This window comes from Mesoplodon bidens (genome assembly GCF_964165515.1).
Source record: "Mesoplodon bidens genome assembly, chromosome: 15".
In the NCBI taxonomy this organism is placed as follows: Eukaryota; Metazoa; Chordata; class Mammalia; order Artiodactyla; family Ziphiidae; genus Mesoplodon; species Mesoplodon bidens.
Window position 1 is genome coordinate 49,186,259 of NC_138171.1, and position 22,066 is coordinate 49,208,324.

Sequence of the window (22,066 nt, forward strand, 5' to 3'; positions counted from 1 at the left end):
AGAGAAGGTAACCAGAGCACAAAGGCACTTCCTCACAGTCACAGTGAGTCAGGCAGATCTGGAAACAGAAACCAGGTCCCTTGGCTTCCAGTCACCTCTTACCGACAAGCCTGATGGGACATGTGACCTCTTGCTCCCGATCTGGTGGGTACTGGGGGAGTCTGAAGGGTAGCAATAGGCTCTACCTCCTCTGTGTGCACATATGCACCTCCTTTGACCAAGGCTGTGGTTCCCGGGCCTCCAGGGGTCCTCCCATAAAGCCAAATGCAGTGTGACTGATAAACCTTAAAAAAGTGGCTCCCAGAGGGGTGGGGGAAGGGGCAGAATAGGGTAAGAGGATTAAAAGGTACAAACTACTAGGTATAAGATACAAGGATGTGCAGCACAGGGAATATAGCCAATGTTTTATAATAGCTTTATATGGAGTATATAGTCTATAAAAATATTGAATCACTATGCTGTACACCTGAACCTAATTTAATAATGTAAGTCAACTATACTTCAATAAAAAAAAAAAAAGTGGCTCCCTCCAGTCCTCCAGGAGAGGAGACACAGTGGTCTTATTTGAGCTGCTCAGAGATGAAGAGTGCTGCCAAGGTATATCATTAAGTGAGAGAGAAGAAAGGGCAGAACCATATATAAAGCTGGTATGCATTTGTGTTGGAAAAAAAAGGGGGTGGGGGGCTTCCCTGGTGGCACAGTGGTTAAGAATCCGCCTCCCGATGCAGGGGTTCGAGCCCTAGTCCGGGAAGATCCCATATGCCGTGGAGCAACTAAGCCCGTGTGCCACAACTACTGAGCCTGCGCTCTAGAGCCTGTGAGCCACAACTACTGAGCCTGAGTGCCACAGCTATGGAAGCCCGCATGCCCTAGAGCCCATGCTCCACAACAAGAGAAGCCACCGCAATGAGAAGCCCACGCACCGCAATGAAGAGTAGCCCCAGCTCCCCGCAACCAGAGAAAGCCTGCGTGCAGCAGTGAAGACCCAATGCAGCAAAAATAAACAAATAAATACATTTTAAAAAAAAAGGAAAACAGCATAGAGATATTTAGTTGTGTGTGCATAGCCCATCTCCAAGGGGCCAGACACCAAAGTGCTGACATAAGCTGCCTTCAAGAAGGGGAACTAGGTGCTGGGGGCACAGGCAGGGAAGGAGACTTTTAAAAATGAGTTACTCTTTTGGCACCTTTTGTATTTTGGACCATTTCAATGTTTAATCTATTCATTTATTCAGTCAGGAAATATTTACTAAGCACCTACTGTGTGCTCAGCACTGTTCTAGGCACCCAGCATCCCTCAGTAAGAAGTCCCTGCCTTTGTGTAGCCTACACGCTCCCAGGAGACAGAAAAAAAACCATTTTAAAAAAGCAATTTTAAAATTTATGCTGATTGGAGTTAACTGAAAAAAAAATCTGCATGGCAACCATTCGATTCGCAAAGATGAAAACGTTTTGTAATACCAGGTATTACAAAGCACACCTTTACATGCCAATGGGGTTTAAGTTGGTGCAGTCACTGGAGAGTAGTTTGGCAGTCTCTATTGCATTTACTATTTATTGATTTATTTTTAAAATATATTTTATTTATTTATTTATTTGGTTGCGCCGGGTCTTAGTTGCGGCAGGCAGGCTTCTTAGTTGTGGCTCACAGGCTCCTTAGCTGCAGGTCGCTGGCTCCTTATTTGTGGCATGCATATGGGATCTAGTTCCCTGACCAGGGATGGAACCCGGGCCCCCTGCATTGGGAGCACGGAGTCTTAACCACTGCGCCACCAGGGAAGTCCCTTTTTATTTTTTATTAAAAAATTTGGGGGGGCCACACTGCGCAGCTTGAGGGATCTTAGTTCCCTAACCAGGGATCGAACCCAGGCCCCTGGCAGTGAAAGTGCCGAGTCCTAACAACTGGACCAGGGAACTCCCCTTATTGCATTTAAAATGTGACAGCCAGGACCCAACAGTTCCACTTCTTGGGCATGTGTCCCTAGCTGCCTGTGTGCATGGGTACTTGCGCAAGTGTGTGCGTGAGTGTGTGTGCGCACGCGTGCAGGTACGCACAGGAAGGATGGTGACTGCAACACTGTAATACCCTCAAACTAGAAACAACCTCAGTGCCCAGAATGAAAAGGCTGCTGGAGGGTAGATAGGGTGCCAACTGCTCTCCACGAGAGCTATGGGAGCAAAGCAAGGAAGAGCAGTCCCAATAGGTGTGCTGGAGTCAGTGCTTCAGGTGAGCTGAGGTGTTGGTGCCCTTGGCCTTTGGGTGGCAGGCGCGGGCTGGGGCAGCAGGAGCATCCGCCCCCCCATCGCTGGCAGGCACAAGCCATCTTGCCCCTTCACCTTAATGCTTGATACAAACATGCCCATTCTCTATCTTCCATGACGTGAGAGGTTAAAAAGCACTGGTTTAGAAGCGCTTTCATGTTCATTCTAGCCCCGAAATGCTAAGAATGCATGGCTCTGTACTGCAGAGGTCACGTCCGAGTCCTCACCCTCCTCCTCCTCTACGGTGTCGAGGCAGTGACCACACTCCGCACCCTGTGTAGATGTCCTTTGGGGTCACTGCCCCATGCCTTGGGGGTGGGGTCCAGGGGTGGTATGGGGGATGCCGCAGGTGTCCCACTATTTCGCTCCACAGAGGGGTGATGGTGGAGTCACCCTCTGATCCTACAGGGCAGGGAGCACCCTCCCAGGACAACGAGGGATTCCCACACACAGCACAGACGAGCACATCCTGGGGCTTTGACAGGCCACCAAACACACGATGTTAAGGACCCAGAAGGGACTTACATTCTCGTCAGGGTCAGACAGGGGAGGGCCTGGGAGTCAGTCCCCAGTTAAGGTCTGGCTCTGTTGTTTCCTCCAGTGGGGAGGGGCTCAATTCATGACAACAAGGGGTTGGCCTTTAGGAGTCTTAATTTTCTCATCTGTAAAGTGGGGATAATAGTAGCTGTTCCTTCTAGGTTGTTGTCAGGATTTAATGAGATAATGAGTGGGAAGCACTTTGCACAGTGCCTGCACGTAGTAGTCTTGATAAGTGATAGATGCTATTATTATTATGATTTTATGCAAGGAGGAGAACTATCCAAAATTAACCAGAGTATTCGGCCTGAGTTTTGGGGACTGTCATTTGTGGCAAAATGGCCAGCTGGAGAAGTGGCATCCAGGTTCTGCTTCCTGTGGGACTGAGTCCTTCCCTGACAGGGAAATCCCAATATCCCCAAGGTCTCTAGCGGTCCCCAAAGTCCCCATGGCTGGCAACTGGCTTTCCCAGACAATTCCTATAAACAGCTGTACCTAATCCTAGGCTGCCTGGCATCAGCAGCTGTGTATGCAGCCCGAATACACAGACCATGTATACTGGCCACGGACAAGAGCACTTTCTACGCTTGTTCCATATGAAAGAAGACCCATGGAGCTGAGGGTCCCTCCCTGAAACATAGCCCTCACCTCTTCATACCTTAGCCCTGGCGTGTCTGTCTGCGGGATGATGGGAAACCTGGGAGATCAAAAATATCTCTGTGTGTCTGACTTTGGCCTTGTGGGTTACCCTATAAAGCCCTTAACCCACACCTGTGATGGTGTAGATTCATCCCATCCCTCTGCATGGCCATGGCCAACCCACAACGATACAGGTGGCAAGGCAGAACCCAGAACTGGAATACAGGATCCCTTCCTCCTGTGCCAACTCTAAGCTATCCGGGGAAAGAAGTGGCATGGGTCCCTGCTGAAGCCCTGCTGTGTCAAGCTGGGGGGCAGGGGACCCCACCCCATGTACCTCCCTCGCTGCACCTTCTTTAAAAACCTGGAACATCCTGTAGTGAATCAGGTGCTAGCACTCTCTCTTTGTCCCCAAGCAAAATGAAACCGTCTTTCCGGGAGAGGCCACTTAGGACATGCACTTCGTGATCTGGGGTGTTGGGAGAGGAAGGGAGCCCGTCAGGCACTGGACATGGCCCAGGAGGAATAGAGACAGAGTGGTGACCCTTACAGAGCCAGCATGGGGCAAAGCGTATGGGCAGAGGCCGTTGTCATCTTCACCCCAACCCCACGTCAGGCTCCATCCTGCCCACCTGCCTGTTCAAAGCGGCCCTGCTGTGCCAGTCTGGCTGGTCCTGGGATGGAAGATGAGTCATCACGTCAGATAAGCGCTCAGAGCTGGCGAAGAACACTGGCCACACCTTGCAGGAAGCAGGCACCAGCGTTCTTAGAAAACCTGGTCTGGTCTCCAGATGTGAAGCCATGATTGAAGACCTCCCCGCAACCCTCCACCCCGACCCCGGCCCCAGCCAGCTCCATGGAGCACAAGAGATCCCATTGCTCAGAGCTCAGCACACCACACACCCTCGCCCCTCAGGGACTACACAAAAAGCAGGTTGCAGAATCCAAAAGAGAGAGGCATTTGGGAGGAAACGCTTTTTCAGTGCTTCATGGTGGACTGATGCCCCTGATGGAAACGAGGCATCTAGGCCCCAGGAATGGCTGCTTATACCTGCTTTTCTCCCTAACCATCGGGGGACCGGGAGGAATTATACTGGTTGGGTCTGTTCAGGTTGGAGGATGGGGGAGAGTTACTGAAGTCCAGCCCATGCTCCGTGTGCCCAGTTGTGAGCCCCCAAGGGCTGCTCCAGGCAGAGAGGCACCTTTTTCTAATTTGCTCGAAGGCGTCCTATGGGCTAGAAGGGGAGGTCCTGTCAAACATCAGCTTCTTCCCGGAGCCACAGTCAGCAACATTTGGCTCAGCTGGGCCATATTTTCAAAAGAAGACTCTCCTATGCATTGGCTGGAATGTGGGGATGAATTTCCCCAGGAAAAAATCCAATAAAGGTGTACCCACAACTCCCTGTATAGGGGAACAGCTCAGGACTTACGTGCTAAAGCCGAGCTTTGAGCTTGAATCCAGGTGTGCTGTGCAACGCTGGGCAAGCTACAAGGTGTCTCTGTACCTTCACTTCCTCATCTGAATACTGGGGACAATATTACACCTACCTCTGAGGGTGATTAGAAGAATGCCTGGTTTGCAGCAATATAAGCGCATCAGCACCTAATAGCTTTTATTCAAGGGCCTATGCAAGTGAAAAACAATTATTGTTTTCCAAATACAAAAAGAAAACTGCAGCATTTAAAATGAATGGAACAGTTAAATAAATGTTTGCAATATGGATGCCAACCAGACAAACGCCATTCAACTCTTAGGTAGTAATATGCCAATGAAAATGGGAGCTCATTTTTTTGACAGTGGAAGAAATAAAGATCACAAAAGAAAATGACCACAAGGATGAGGAAACTTGGTCTACACTTTTCCTTGAGCTTTGGTACATCCTGAGGGCACAGACCTGGGGACCCCTTTCCTGGTGATGATCCATCACCCACTTCCTAAGTGTCACATTTACCAGCCCCAGCCAAGAGCTTAGAGTCAAGATCCTAAAACCACTCTTTTTTAAAAATTTATTTATTTATTTATTTATTTTGCAGTACGCGGGCCTCCCACTGCTGTGGCCTCTCCCGTTGCGGAGCACAGGCTCCGGACGCGCAGGCTCAGCGGCCATGGCTCACGGGCCCAGCCGCTCCGTGGCATGTGGGATCCTCCCGGACCGGGGCACGAACCCGTGTCCCCTGCATCGGCAGGCGGACTCTCAACCACTGCGCCACCAGGGAAGCCCCCAACTATTGTTGATGATCCTATTTATGTATGTGTGCGTCTTTTAAACAAAAAAGAGTGGGGCCTCCCTGGTGGCGCAGTGGTTGAGAGTCCGCCTGCCGATTCAGGGGACACGGGTTCGTGCCCCGGTCCGGGAGGATCCCACATGCCACGGAGCGGCTGGGCCCGTGAGCCATGGCCGCTGAGCCTGCGCGTCCGGAGCCTGTGCTCCGCAACGGGAGAGGCCACAGCAGTGAGAGGCCCGCGTACCGCAAAAAAAAAAAAAAAAGTTGGGAGATGCCTTGGATCCCTTCACATGCCAACATGATAATCCAACGTATAAAGAAAATCTCAATACACAAATCTATTTAAAAATCTCACTTCAAAACTAAATGCTCAAGTCATGGCATGAGTGATGAAACCAGAGCCCACAATTCAGAGGCATTTACCACAATCTTGCAGGACAGGACTTCTATGTTCAAAAGTGACCGGACCGGTCCAGCTTCTAGGTTTTAGGAACTCAGATGATGCGTCTGCGCTGACTGCTTGTTTCCAGCACCTTCTGGGTTCTTAATCCAACTCATACTGGAATGGTGAAGAAGCTCCAAGAAGCTGCCTCTGAGGACAGAGGCCTTTTGTGGCAAAGTGGGGGTCAAAGACTGGAGCTGAAGGTGCTGGCTGTCTTTCTGTTCTCTGGGACTAACTGTCTGATGTACAAGGGCCAACCTTAAGCGCTGCCTTCATGATTTGGGCTGCATCTGGGTACCAATTATACTTGCATCAACTTAATATCTTTCTTTATATTGACTCACTCTTGTTATCACTTAAACACCTACTTTAGCTTTGTCCTAAGCAAGCATGTCCACAAAATCACAGTCCTGATGTTACTAATTATATATGTTTTCTAATACACCTCAACATAAATAATTACTAAGGAGATGAAAGACATTTGCTCACCATCTAAAAACCATCTCCACAGGCCACACTACAGGGAAACAGATTCAGCAAAGATCTTCCTTTGTCTCATAAACTCACCAGATTAGATAAAATACCTTGGTACTTGCAACTCAGAAACAACCTGCCATGCTGACCCCTTGGCCCCAAGCCGCTGTGCACGTCAGGGTTCTTACGAAACCCGTTCTGTAGGTTTCTCTGCTCCTGGGTCTAGGATTATATCAGCCTCCATCCTAGGAGTAGCCTGACACACATCCTGCCACCCCAGCCAGAAGACCCCAAAGAACAAGGCATCAGATGTGGCCACAGCTGCCAGAAAAACATGTTCTTTTTGTATGGCCTTTAAAGGAGAAACATATGTGCATCTGGGCTTTGGCCAATATGCTAAACCCTGGAGGACCCATCTTGTCATGAGGCCAGAGTACTCCTGATTTGTCATTTCCTTGTCCACCTGGTGACCAAGTGCCACAGGTGGGTTTGAAAGGTGACCACACTTTGTGGTGATTAATCCCTCACTGCCTGGCTTCCTTGCATGAACACAGATGCTCATGGCAAGAAAATATAAATGTACAACAGGAGCAGAAGGATGAGACAAACTATGATAGAAGCACACAATGGAATATTGGGGAAGAATGGTTAATTATTTTTGTTTTAAAAAAAACTATGAATTTCTAGGTAGCAATGTGCACAGGGAAAAAAAAAAGTGGGTGAAATTAACCAGAATGTTTATAGTAATTACGTTTGGGTGAAGGATCTTGGATTATTTTTAAAAAATTATTTTTAGTTTATCTGTGTTTTGGAAGATTCCTACAATGAACATATATTGCTTATATAATAAAAATAATAAAAGAAAATGATTTTTTAATAGCAACATGGAAAAAGCTTATGATAGAATGTTAGGTGATAAAAGTGAGATTATAGCGTTATGGAAAAATCTATTGTCAGGAAAAATGTTAGGGCAATGGGAATTATAGAAGAATTTTTTTAAATGCAGTCTTCCTAGAATTTAGGGGAAATTCTGGGGAAAGGGAACAGGGAAGATGCTGGATTGGTTGGGATTAAGTATCTACTATTTGGCAGAAATGGGGCTTTTCAAAGAAGTTCAGATTGGATGTATACTTTAGCTTGTGTTCTAATATTTGTAACTATTTTCCAAACATTTGTTACTTTTACAGTTTTTTTTAAAGTTAAAAAAAAAAACCCAAACCAAACCAAAGGGAGAGGTAGTCAATCAACTAGGAAAATCTGCTGGGGTCTCCAGTAGCTCGGCAATTCTTTCCATAATTTACGCAAGAGGACCTTTCTTTTCCTCTTGGGGATGGGTGAGCCCAAGGTGGATTTCAGAAAAGGTGGCGGCATCAGAACGTGTATTTCTTGGATGGTTCCTGTCTTCCAAAACCTTGTTGACAGAGTCTTAATGCTGTGTTTGCTTCCTTATTGCCGAGGACTTGGCTACACTAGGCTTTATCCTGTACAATCACAATTACATGGGAAAACACCTTGCCCGCTAGGCCCGGTGCCAGGAGCAGAGTCATCGTGTCCTGATGGACAGATGACTTTGGGATTCAGGGATGCCAATGGTGTGCACACAAGCCCACGGCTTTGCCCCTACCCAGCCATGCAAGTGGCCACTTGCCCAGGGTGGCTGGTATGTGTCGACAGCTGGCAGAGAAGAATGTGGTCAGTTTCATTTGCTCCTTACTCTCTCCTTACCAAGGCTGGAGGCAACTTGCAGTGGAGAGTATCTGCTGAGCCTTGGAAGGTGCCAGGGGTGCGGGGTGAGAGGGTAGAAGTGGAGAAGGCAGGTGGTTATTGCACTGGGAATAAAATGCAGTGTCCCTGACTAGAGTCAGAAAAATAAGGTCAACCGGGTAATATTTTGAGGCTCACGTAGTAGGTCTAGCCTCTCTCTCTCTCTCTCTCTGTTTTTCACTGGGAAACATGAATTATTCTATTATCATTAAAAATGAGAGCTTTGGAGTCAGGCAGACTTGGGTGGAGTCTTGGACCCATCACATCACCTCTCTGAGCCTCAGCTGTCTTATCTGTCAATGGGGCCAACAATAGCACCTCCCTCCCTTGGCTTTTTTAAAAATTTATTTATTTATATTTGGCTGCATTGGGTCTTCGTTGCTGCGCGCGGGCTTTCTCTAGTTGTGTCGAGTGGGGGCTACTCTTCACTGCGGTGCACGGGCTTCTCATTGCGGGGGCTTCTTGTGTTGCGGAGCATGGGCTCTAGGCGCGCAGTCTTCAGTAGTTGTGGCGCACAGGCTGCTGCTCCACGGCATGTGGGATCTTCCCAGACCAGGGCTCGAACCCGTGTCCCCTGCATTGGCAGACGGATTCTTAACCACTGCGCCACCAGGGAAGCCCTGGGCTTTTGTTTTGTTTTGTTTTGTTTGTTTTCAGTGAGGATTAAAATGAGATAATGCATATAAAGCACTTGGCATAGCATTGAACAAATGTTGGCTAGTATTACCATTATTAGGGGAAAGAAAGATGACAACATGTAGGTGGCCACTAAGCTTACATGCTTACTTGCAAGGCTGCTTTAGAAAGGACAGGTGCTGGAAGGGGAGTTTCCCAGCTCAATAAATGCATTATTTGGTTTTGGACTAAATGAATGATTTGGTTTTTGGACGGCACTTCCCGGAGGCTCAGATGTCACCTGTCCCATGCCTGTCAGAAACTTTCAACAGCTCCCAGTGTCTGCGAATAAAGGCCTTATAGTATGGCCCCCACCTCCATGTCTCCTTTTATTCCCTTCAAAATGGGTGATGGTTAAGAAGCTGGGTTCGAATCCCAGCTCTGTCACTTGCTCGCTGTGTGACTGTGTGGAATTGACCTACCCTCTCTGTGCCCTGGCTTTCCAATCTGTAAAAAGAGGGAAAAATAGTCTCTCCCTCACTGGGTTGGTGTGAAGAGTCAATTGTAAATGTGAAGGACCCGGCACAGCATCTGGCACATAGAGAGAGATGAGTGCCTGGAGCAGTTTCTGTGCTTCTCATACCATGTCCAATGGACCATTCGCTGGAGCCCATGGATACTCTGGACATTACCACCAGGTTGCTTTTACTCATGCTGTTTCTCTCCTGGAGTGCCTTTGCCCCAGGCCCAACTCCAATGCCACCTCTTCCACGAAGTTTCCCAGTCCTCACTGAATGGATGTCATCTTCCCTCCTCTTCAGTCCCATAATATTTTCTGTGGACCACCCGCTCCTGTTTGATTTGTTCCCCTCTGCCTTGTATCATGGCTATTTATGTCCCTTTCTAATCTATCTGACTGGATGATGAGGGCCCTGGTCAGATTCCCCAATGTTTGAACTTGGAACTTTGCACATGATAGTTGCTCAATAAATATGTCTGGACTTCAGAGCTGGGGGGGCAGGGCTGACATCCAGCTGCTATGCCTCGGTGTGGTTGCAAGAATTGTTTATGTCTGGAAACCTTCCTAACCGGAAGGTGCCCTTCACCTAAACATTCCAATTATTGCTACTGCTTATATGTGTAGAGAGGAGGTGCTGGGGGTCGGGGGGAGAGGCGGGGGCAGGGGATGGGGGGAAGCACCTGGTTTCCCTCCATCCACCCGCCACTTTGAGCTGTTGATGGGTTGAATTGCATCCCTCCCTCCCCAATTCATATGTTAAAGCTATAATATCCCGTGCCTCAGAATGTGGCTGTATTTGGAGACAGGGTCTTTAAAGAGGTGATTAAGTGAAAAAATGAAGCCCATAGGGTGGCCTAATCCAATCTGACCAGCATTCTTATAAGAAGAGGTCATTTGGACACCCAAAGAGACACCAGGGATGGGCATGCACAGAGGAAAGGCCATGTGAAGACACGGTGAGAAGGCGGCTGTCTGCACACCAAGGAGAGAGGCTTCTGCAAAACCTGCTCAACCAACACCTTGATCTTGGACTTCCAGCCTCCAAAACTGTGAGAAAATACACTTTTGTTGCTTAAGCCATCCAGTCTGTAGTAGCTGTTCTAGCAGCCCTAGCAGACTAGTAAAACCTGTAAGGGAAAAGGAACTGGTAGGCATGAGGGTGAGTGGGGGTGAGGAGAGAGCAGGCTGGAGGGCTCCTCCCGACTCCAGGGTCAGGACAATGGGGTCAGTAAGTCTATCCCCTGCCCCCAAGTAGGAATGATTTCGGCTTAGGGGTGAATCTATTCTTTTTTCCCTCAACCAAAGGATGCCATAACCTTCCATGAAAATACACTCCTGCCTTGCAAGTCCCTCCTCATTACCAGATTAAAGGCAACGAGTGGCACCTTAAATTTCTTTTTTTTTTAAACTTAGGCAGAGGGGCTTCCCTGGTGGCACAGTGGTTAAGAATCCACCTGCCAATGCAGGGGACACAGGTTCAAGCCCTGGCCTGGGAAGATCCCACATGCCGCGAAGCAACTAAGCCTCTGCGCCACAACTACTGAGCCTGCACTCTAAAGCCCACGAGCCACAACTACTGAAGCCTGCACACCTAGGGCCCGTGCTCTGCAACAAGAGAAGCCACTGCAAGGACAAGCCTGCGCACTGCAACAAAGAGTAGCCCCCGCTCGCCACAACTGGAGTAAGCCCACACGCAGCAACGAAGACCCAACGCAGCCAAAAATAAATTAATTAAAATTAAAAATTAAAAAAGCAAACAAACAAAAAAAACTTAGGCAGAGACACAGAGTGAGTGTCCAAGCTTTTGACAAAAAGGCCTTGCAGTTTTCCTGCAGTGAGTCCAGCAATGGCTTCTGGTCACACTTAGAATAAAACCCAAATTCCTTACCATGGCCCGGAGAGGCAGTGAGGTCTGGCCCTTGCCCCCCTCCAGACTTACCTCCTACCCTCTCACCCTTCCTCATTTCTGCTCTTCCAATTTGCCAAGATCGTGCCACCTCTCCTTTGCACCTGCTGTTCCCTTGGAATCATCCATCCCCAGCAGCTTCCACAGCCCTCCTGGCCCAGCATCAGGATCACTCGGGAAGCTCTTAAAAAACCCACAGGCCAGAGCCTCATGCACAGCAGCTCTGACTCCCCAGGTCACAGTATCCGTATATATATGTTTTTAACTCCTGCACAAAGTCCGATGCACAGGCAGGGTTGGGGACAATTGCCCTAGATCTTCATAGAGCTGCTTCTTCTTTGAGGCCTCAGCTCTAATGCCACCTCTGAGAGAGGCCCACCCTGACCCCCAGCACCCCACAGCCCTGTTTATTCTCTCCATAGAAGCCAACACCATCAGAAACTGTCTAATCTCTTCGTTTGCTGCCTGTCTCCCTCCACTGGGATTTGAACCTCCCTGCGGTGTGACTGGGCCTCTCTCTTCGTTGCTCCAGCCAATACAGGAGCCACAGTCCACATGGGGCGACTACTGGGCACCGGAAGCGTCATCGAACTCAGGTGTCCTTTCCGTGAGAAATCGTACAAAGAGGAGAGACAGAAAATACTAATATTTTGCAAGATGAAAAGAGTTTGGGAGATGAATTGTACAACAATGTGAATGTACTTAACACTACTGACTGTACACTTAGAAATGGTTAAAATGGTAAATTTTATGTTCTGTGTGTTTTACCACAACTAAAAACTTTAAAAAGACATGTTGAACATTAAAAAATCTCATCAATAATTTTTAATACTGACTACTTGTTCAAGTGATAACATTTTGAATATATGGGTTCCATAAAATAGATTACAGTACTAAAATGAATTTCACTGTTTCTTTTTACTTTTTTTTTTCAGTGTGGCTATTAGAAAACTTTACATTGCTTATGTGGTTCCTGTTTGTGGCTTGTGTTACATTTATGCTGGACGGCGCTGACTTAGGACTGTGGCCAGCTCACAGCAGGCACTTTGAGTTGAATATTAAAATGAATCCAGTTGCTGCCAAAGAGGTGCTTTTATGAGCATAAGCACGCTGTTCTGTCTGCCAGGCCGCAAGAGAATGGGAGGGAGGCTGTGGTGGAGCATTTATGTAACTAAGTCATCATAATTAATAATTAATGTCTATTATTATGCTGATAACAGCAGCTGCAGTTTGTGGAGCACCTAACGTGCGCCAGGAACTGTCATGGCACTTTGTCCACATCATCTCGTTTCATTTTCAAGTTAGTCCTATAAGGAGCCACTGCCTCCATAAGACAGCTGGCTGCCCAAGGTCACCCAGTGGGTGAGGGGACAGCTGGGTCTGTAAAGGGCTGGCCCAGCCGCCCCAGTACACCTGCCTCCCACCGGGGCCAGGTCCCACGTGCCATCCTGTCATGTAGGACTTGCAGGCCCTGCCTGAGCCAGACAGTGGGCAGGGGCTTCTGGCTTCTGGAGCCAACAGAGAGCCCCCATGAGGCAGCGAGTCCCTGCCCCCTTCAGTGTCCAGGAAGAGAATGAAACAATTTGTAATCTCTGATCTCCTCAAGCTCACCCATCCAGATCCACTGCCGGCCCTCTCAATTTCAAGGACTCGGGGGAACCGGTCCTGGCCCAGGTGGTCATTCTTGCTCAAGGCAGTTGTGGTGGATGGCGCTGGGCCCGGCCTGACCTGCCAGAGGGCCCTGCCCCGTCCCTGAGGCTGCAGCAGCCACAGAATCTGCAGGTGTGGCCTCTCCCCTCCTGCCCTGTGGCTTTCAGGCTTGGAGCTGCAGGCCCAGACCCACCTGAGACTCCATCTCTGGGGCTCAGATCCTCTTGAGCAGGGCCCCCTGTGGTATCTAACGTGAGACCTTTTTGGAGGAGGTCTTTGATCCTAAGATGCAAGAATCAGAACCCTTTGTAATGGGGGAGGGGTGCAACACATGGACAGAAAATTCTCCCACGTCTGGGCTCCAATTCCATCTTTAAACTGTCGATATGAACTTGAGGAAACTGCTTGGATTGGGTCAAAGAGACAGTGACTGAAGAAGCCAATAACGACCTGGTTTCCGGGACTTCCCTGGTGGCACAGTGCTTAAGAATCCACCTGCCAATGAAGGGGACACGGGTTCGAGCCCTGGTCCAGGAAGATCCCACATGCCGCGGAGCAGCTAAGCCCATGCACCACAACTACTGAGCCTGTACTCTAGAGCCCGCGTGCCACAACTACTGAGACTGAGTGCCTACAGCCCGTGCTCTGCAACAAGAGAAGCCACAGCAATGAGAAGCCCGCGCACCACAACAAAGAGTAGCCCCCGTTTACTGCAACTAGAGAAAGCCCGTGCGGAGCAACAAAGACCCAATGCAACCAAAAAAAAAAAAAAAAAGACCTGGTTTCCTAGGCGACAGCTGGGTGTCAAGGAGCCTGACCTCAGAGGGAATAAAGATCCTGCCATCTGGGGGACCTCAGAGCCCCCAGCCTAGGTGCGGGCCAATGGATGGGTCAACCAGTGCCTAGCCTAGAGTAATGGTTCTCAAAGTCTGGCCCCAGAGCAGCTGCTGCAACATCACCTGGGAACTTGTTAGAAAGGCAGCTCCTCAGGCCCCACTCCAGACCTCCTGAATCAGAAACTCTGGGTTTGAACAACTAACCTGGGTTTTCACAGCCCCCTAGGAGATTCTGGGCCACGCTAAATTTGAGGCCTATATCCTTACTACTCAAGTACCAGGACCAGGCGATCAGCATCACCTAGGAGCTTGTTAGAGACACAATATTCAGGCCCCACTTCACTTACTGAGTCAGAATCTGCACTTACCAAGACCCCCCGGCACTCGTGTACATGTTAAAATTTAGGACGCGCTAGCCTAGAGTTCCTTGCCATAAAGTCAGGGGTCTCAAACTCAAATGCTTCCAGGGACCAAGAAGGTGATGTTAAAAAATGAAGCCAGGTTAGATCCAGCTGATCATTGCTCTTTGGAAATGTGAGCCCAGGATGGCCAGATCTTCCAATTTTTCAAGAGAATCTGGAAACCCAGATGCCAAAGTGAAATGTCCTGATTTAAAAATTACTGTGTGTGGGGGACTTCCCTGGCGGTCCAGTGGTTAAGAATCTGCCTTCCAATATGGTTCGATCCCTAGTTGGGAAACAAGATTCCAAATGCCGTGAGGCAACTAAGCCCGCAGGCTCTAGAGCCCACGTGCCACAACTAGAGAGCCTGCATGCTGCAACTACTGAGCCCGCGCGTCCTGGAGCCCGCGCACCAGAACTAGAGAGAAGCCCGCACGCAGAAACAAAAGATCCCGCGTGCCACAACTAAGACCCGACGCAGCTAAATAAATAAATAAACATTAAAAAAATTATTGTGTAGGTCACACAAAATCAGGCCTATGGGGCACAAGCATATAGGCCTTGGGGCAGGAAAGGTGCCTCATCTCTGGGTAAGCTTTCTGAGCTTGGGACAGCCCTCCCAGGCATGGCAAGAGGCACACAGTAGGGACTCAAAAAGGGCTGGGACAGAAGTTCCCAAACTCGTCTGCATAATGGAACCACAATTACACTGAGTAGCTGTCGCAGCTACTCAGTGCAGCCATGGGAGTGTGAAAGCAGCCAGAGATAATATTAAATGACTGAGCATAGCTCAATCATTTTTTCTTTTCCTTTGGCCGTGCCATGCGGCTTGTGGGATCTTATTTCCCCGGCCAGGGATTGAACCCAGGCCCCTGGCAGTGGAAGCATGGAGTCCTAACCACTGGACCACCAGGGAATTCCCAGCACAACTGTGTTTTTTGTTTTTTGTTTTTTTTGTTTCTTTGGTTTTTTTGCGGTAGGCGGGTCTCTCACTGTCGTGGCCTCTCCCGTTGCGGAGCACAGGCTCCGGACGCGCAGGCTCAGCGGCCATGGCTCACAGGCCCAGCCATTCCGCGGCATGTGGGATCTTCCCGGACCGGGGCATGAACCCGCGTCCCCTGCATCGGCAGGTGGACTCTCAACCACTGTGCCACCAGGGAAGCCCGACAACTGTGTTTTAATAATTCTTTATGAACACTGAATTTTAAGCTGCCTGTAATTTACATGTGTCACAGAATATGATTTTTCTCTTGATTTTTTTTTTCAACCACAGAAAAGCCATTCTTAGCTCATGGACTGCACAAACTTGGCCTCTGGGCCATAGTTTGCCAACCTCTGGGCTGGAGGAATGAATTGAGGGCCTGGAGGCCTGGACTGCAGTCCTTCCCAGTATTTACGCACATAATCTCCCCTACACAATCTCTGAAACCTTAGCAGCACTTGATTATGAAAAGGTTATGTTGACAAGGGCCGATCAAGTATTGACTTGGTCTGGCTCTGAGCCAAAGACTTCAGATTGGACCCTAAATCCTTCATCACCTTGGCAGGATTTTAGGGAGCTGCCTTCCAGTGGGCTACTCTGAACCCCACCTCCCTGGCTGGTGATATCATTGATCCTTAACATGTAGTGACCATTTAGCTACGTGGTGGGCACTGTCCTTAGAGCTTTACCCGAATCACCTCATTTCCTTCTCACTCCCCGAGAGAGGGGGGACTAGTATATGCCCATGTGTATTATCATATACCCATTTTTTAGATGAGGAAACAGAGGCACAGGTGATTTTCCTAAAGTCACAGAGCGACAGGAGTAGAACAGAATTGAACCCAGGTCTGCATGACTCCAGAGGCTGCTCTCATAACTACTTTGCTATATTGCCTCTCAATAATCCATCACTATCACCAGTCAACACGATGCCCAGACACAACCTTCTCAAGGACAAGCCTTGGGCAGCAAACCTGGGCCTCTGCATCTTAACTGGCATCCAGACACCAATCAACCTTCTCTGCCTTGAGCTGCAGCCAGACCTGGGGGACCCAAGATAGATTCTGTACCCACTTCAGGAAGAAGGAGGCTAGCAGAGCTGCCTCGTGTGACTGTGCACTGCACAACCCTAGAGGGCATTATTCACAGTGTACCCGGTGTGAACGGCACCCCTGGGCCTGTGCAGCTGGAGGCTGGAGGTGAGGTGCTCATGTTGCCTGGCACAAGATTGGCCTTGGGTGCCCACCTTAACTGCTATTCAGAAACAATTCATCCAAAAGGGAGGCAGCCCAGAAGGAAACGCCACCATGGATGGTGGAGGTGCAGGCTGGCAGGCTTGGGGAGCCCTTTGGGTCTGGGGCAGGGAGTGGCTGGCTCTTACTGGAACCTCCTCCATCCAACTTGGAAAAAGATCCTGCCCCCCCGCTCTGTCTCAGACTAGACTGACCGCAGCTCCCAACTCTGAACTCTTGGCCCTGCTCCAGGTGAGAGGTCCCCTTCCCATCCCTCCCCACCCTACCTCCTTGGAAAGAAAGAAGGGCTCTCAAGTGTTCTCTCCAATCCTGCCCCCAAGCTGCCCCACGCTAGCCCTGTACTGTTCGTTCTCACGCTGGGCAACACCTGCCCCTGGCCATGCAGGGCTGCTGGGAACTCCCAGCCAAACGCTCCCAGCTCTCCCCTTAACTACTGCTGTCCTCGCCTGTGTGTTTTCCTGTTTGTTTTGCTTTTATGATTTGAGCCAGGCCCTGGGCCAGCACTTTACATGCACCAGTTCATGTGACCTTCATCACAACCCAATGAGGCAGGAACTATGCTTATCCCCATTTTACAGACAATGGCTTGGAGAGGTTCAGAGAGGTTAGGTTGCTTGCCCAAAGTCACACAGTTAAACAGTGCCAGAGTCAGGAATCAGGTTTGGGTCTTTTAGACTTTAGAGCCCAATGCTTATCTTTCTAGGGGATGAATGTGTCATGTCCTCTAGGTCTGTTTCCCTATCTGCAGATTGGGTCTTGGGTCTGGGAAGCCATGTGGGTGACTATGATGTTGCTGCAGGTGATGATGGTGATGAAGGAGATGATGCTAATAATGGGGATGATGGTGATGAGGAGGAGAAGGTGCTGATGATGATGAAGATAAAGGTGATGACGATGAGAGTAGTGATGAGAGGATGGGGATGATAATGATGCAGGTGGTGATAATGATGATGATGATGGTGGTGGCAGTGACCATGATGTACCTACCCGATACAGTTACTGTGCAGACTACATGAGGTAACTCAGGTAAAACACTGCTCACCATGCCTGTTCTATAGTTAGCACTCTACAAGTGCTGGGTCAGTTGAGGTCTCTGTGCCCTAGACCTCCAGAGTGGATTCCACTGCACTGGAGTGTGTTCAATAAACACGTTCCTCCTCAGACACTAGGTGAAAGGCATGAATCAGAGACAAGAAAGGGAAAAAAGAGTAACGTTTTTCTCTGTTGGTCCCTCCTACTTCCTGCTAAGTCTCCATTTCCTGCCAACCTCTGAAATCCAGCTTGGCCTTGGAACTAAGTCCCTGGGAGGGAGGCCTGGCCTCGGAGGGTTTCCTGGGCCCCAGGTGGCCTTCACCCAGGCCTCCAGGGAGATTTGGAGGCTGAGAATCTGGTGCCCAGCAAGGGGCTGCTGCCCCAAGAATCACAGTCATTTTCAAGCTGGGCTCCTGCCCTTCTCTGTTGGGGGAGATTAGGATCTTCATCCACACAGCGACCCGGGGTAGGTCCTAGGGGGGTGAACAGCTGAAACCTTATACTCCGCTGCTGGTAAACCAAGGGCTTTGAGAGCCATTGTCACAGAGTAAAAATTTCCATTCCTCCTCCACACTCATCTGGAAGCTGAGGAGAGGCAGGGTGAGCTCTGTGGTCAGACTGCTTGAGTTCGAATCCCAGCCCCACCATTTGCTAGCTCCGTGTGACCTTGGGCAAGCTACTTAACCTCTCTGAGCCTGCTTTCTTATCTGCAAAATGCAGACAATTACATCACCCGTTTCACTGGACTGTTGGAATAATATGATGAGACCCCACAAGTCTCTCCAAAGGTCAAGTGAGGGAGAGCGTCTGTACCTTTATGGTCGCTGAACAAATTCTATGATGTAACGTTTGTGCCCGGCCTGTAGTGTATACTTTTAAAATGCTGCCTATTATTATTACAGAGGAGAAAGCCACATGGGCCCGCATTTCTCTGACGAACTATATCTTGTGTTGAGATAAACTGAAGTCAGTTCATCCCTGTGCACAAGGCAAGCAAAATAACATGGTTCCCAGACAGAGTGGCCGCACCGTCTGCAGTGACTGAGATGAGTTTTGGAGCTGTCTGGCTGCAGGGAGGAGTTTTTAGCCAATTAGATCCTAAGATCCCACAGGTACACGGCTCCACCCACCTCAGGCCCAGCCACTGGTGGGCCACAGTGGGAGTTCAAGAGTGGGAGTGAGGATGCAGAGGGGGTCTCGGGTGAGGGTGTCAGGGTCTCCTGGGGGCTGAGGCGTGTGACTTGCTCTACCCTGTATCTCCAGGGCCTAGGCCATCACTGGCAATCATCCAGCCATCTGTCATTCATTCACTCAACCAATATTCATTGAGTGTCTACTGGGAGCTGGGGCTGCAGCAGTGAAGCAATGAACAAAATAGACAAAATCTGGCCCCTAGAAGTTTAGATCCCTGCGAACTAGTGTTGTAGCCTTCAGGAAACACTCCCTGAATATTCCCAAAGGCCGGGAAATGTGTCTGATGCCCCCCCTCCCCCCGCCTTGCTCTGCCAGGTTCTTTCTTCTATGCAGGGAGATCTGCCCAATGGGTGGGTCATCCCATGGCCAGGCTGCCACCCACTGCCATCTGGTGTCAGAGGGGTCAGGGAGGGTGAGGCCCAGACCGGGTCCTGCTCCACCAGCCAGCAAGCTGCAATCAGCCGGTCCACCCTGCGCTTGAGTGTCACCCCTCCTGGGACACACACGCCCAGGCCGATTCTGATCTTTCAACTTTCCCTGAATTCTGCAGGTGTCTCGGTCTTTTCAGCCCAGGACTCTCCTCCCACTGCCCCACCCGCATCCCTTCTTGAAGCAGGGTTAGAACAGCATTTCTGGAGTTAATCAGAGCAGTAAGAAGGGTGGGGCCAGTGAATGGGGGTCAATTACCAGCTGCTAAGGTGCTGTGCTGTGCTTGCTTACTTACGACCCTGCAGGAGGTCCTATTGTCTACAATCCACAGGCCAGGGTTGGGGCTCAGAGGTTAAGTGTCTCGCGCAAGGTCACACAGAGCTAAGCTCCAACTCCACCCTGTTTAACTCCCAACCCTTAACCGTTACATCAACTGACTGTCCAAAGAAGACAATTTAGGCGTCTGGGGGATTTCAACACTCAAGGCGTGGCAGCAATGCTCTGAGGACAGGAGCGGTCTCCCCAGGCAGTCTGCAGTAAACCAGGCCCCCCAGGCCCAGTAAACGCCCCTCCTTCCCCTTGGGAGCACCCAGCCCGTGCCAAGCACACGTCTAAACATTTTACATTGCCCCCCCCAATCTCTAAAACAGCCCTTCAAAGGCTGCCTTCCGGTCCACCCCGACCTTCAGCCTCAGACCCCGAAGGTCTCTCGCTTACCAGCCAAACTCCTTCTCACTGTGGTGCAAGCTGCTGAGAAAGGACAAAGGTGATCCTCCTGGGGTGGTGGGAGGCGGTGCCTCTCAACCAGGAAAATCAACAAACTCCACACACAGACAGGTGAGAGTGGAATTTCAGGAATCAGCTTGTTTGGGGAGGTTGCAATCTAGCCCCCACTTAAGGTCCTTGAAGGAACAGGCATGCAGGTGCGGCTCCTGAAGGAGGGTGTGCCAGGCTTCCCAGGTCTTAGCCCTCCTTCCAGGCCTCAGCTTGGGAGTGAGTTCCCCGGCACGTCAAGAGGAAGCAAAGCTACCTGTATTGTCCCAAATGTCTGCATGGAAAGGGCCCCTGATCTTCAAGACACTGGGGAGAAGGAGAAAGTTGGGGCTGAATCTGGGCTCTGCTGTTATCACTGTGAGGCCTCTTGGGAAAATCCCTGAAGCCCTCGGAGCCTCTTACCGCCTCATCCCTCATCAGCTGGCCCCCTCTTACCTTATCTTGGCCTCCCCAACCCATCCCAGGGAAGTCCTGCAGATTCATCTCAGCCCCCTGACTGTATCTTTGCTAGGATATTGTTTCCTTAGTGTAAAAAATAAATTCCTCTTTTAAAAACAAAAATGCTAAGACTTTCAGGCTTATTTCAAGTTTATTTTTTTTCTTAACAATTACTTAGGACTTACTGTGGGCCAGGCAACACCCTAAGCACTTGACACCTTTGATCCTCGTAACATCCCTAATGGGGTGAGAATTATTATCACCTCCAGTTTGCAGAAGAGAAAAGTGAAACACAGAGAGGTTAAGTAACTTGCCTAAGGTGACACAGCTAATAAGTGACAGAGTCAGGATTCGGATCTCTGTAGGTTAGGAGGCCACAGGTTTAGAATTGCTGCATCTTTGGTGGATTCCCACCAGCCAAGATAATTTTGTCTGACTCGACATTCTGTGAGTTTACACTATGGAAATGCATTAAAAAAATTTTTTTTTGCAAATACAAAGTGATATATAAATATAGATGGTTCTTTTATAAACTCCCTGTATATAAACTCACTCCACCTGAATCTGCTGGTCTTAATATTTGGTCCAGTAGCTGATTCTAGCCTCCCTATCCTCTTAAACCTGACCTCCTACAGTTGTTCCAGAGATGCAGAGCAAGCACTCTGTATAGATAAAGTCATCTAGTTCTTGCAGGATTCCTTGCAGGTACTCTCTGACAACCCCATTTTGTAGGTGGGAAAACTGGGGCTTTAAAGAAGTACACACACTTGATCAAGCATACACAGCTAAGAAGTGGTGGAATCAAGGACTAGAACCCAAGCAATCTGATATCAAAGCCCCTACTTGTTTCTTTGTCATCCCTAAATATTTTCACTGTGGCAAAATATACAACGTAAAATTTACCATTTTAACCCTTTTTTTGGTAAAGATATACTTTAATGTCAAGATGCAGGTTGAAACATAATTGTCTTACAAAGATTGTGAATTGAAATGTCATAATTGGAGTTGCAAGATGCCACACCAGCCCCCCTCCCAGCCTTTCCTGCCTGTGTCTTACATCAAAGGAGTTAAATCTGTTCCACAAAATTAAAGTAGCCTTGGCTTACCAGCAATTACACTTTCACTTTTCCCACCCAGCTAATTGTTTTAAAACTAACTTGCTAATACGCTGTCAGTGAAAATTTATTCATAATAGACATGAACAAAAGGGTCGCCATTTCAACCATGTTTAAGTGTACATTTCAGTGGCGTTACGCATTCACATTGTTGTGCAACCATCACCACTTATCCATCTTCAGAAAAATTTCATCAACCCAACCAGAATGGAACTCTGTACCCATTAGACACTAACTCCCCATCCACCCCTCCCCCTCAGCCCCTGGTAACCTCTCTTCTACTTTCTCTGAATTTGCCTCTTCTAGACGCCTCATATAAGTGGAATCATACAATATTTGTTCTTTTGTGATAAAGGCCCTACTTAAAACCATAATTCATTTTTTATTTGAAAACATATTATATAATTTGGGTCATAGCCAAAGGGGGAGTTAACCTTATCTCTAGTGTTATGCTTGTTTTTTTTTTTTATGCTTGTTTTAAATAAGGAGAAAGAAGATACATGTGGCTAGATTTTATAACTATAATATAACAACTGTATGAGGGAAAAAACATCTAATGAGTACCAAATTGTATGCA

The 22,066-nt window shown here is 48.9% G+C and overlaps 1 protein-coding gene across 6 annotated transcripts in view; it reads right to left on the reverse strand.

Annotated features, from left to right (window-relative positions):
• Window positions 1-22,066, reverse strand: part of SCNN1B (sodium channel epithelial 1 subunit beta) — an 80,923-nt gene that overhangs the window by 53,124 nt on the left and 5,733 nt on the right. Inside the window, exon 1 of one of the 6 annotated variants that reach the window (XM_081257002.1) lies at window positions 19,880-19,942. The exons of 4 other annotated variants lie outside the window; for them this stretch is intronic. Coding sequence is in view for 1 of the 2 variants with exons in the window: in XM_081257001.1 (XP_081113127.1) it covers window positions 11,419-11,443 (25 nt within the window). In the remaining variant the exon portion in view is untranslated. Of the gene's footprint in view, window positions 1-11,418; window positions 11,695-19,879; window positions 19,943-22,066 lie in introns of those variants that run through there. One more of the 6 variants, XM_081257001.1, reaches the window with a different exon arrangement.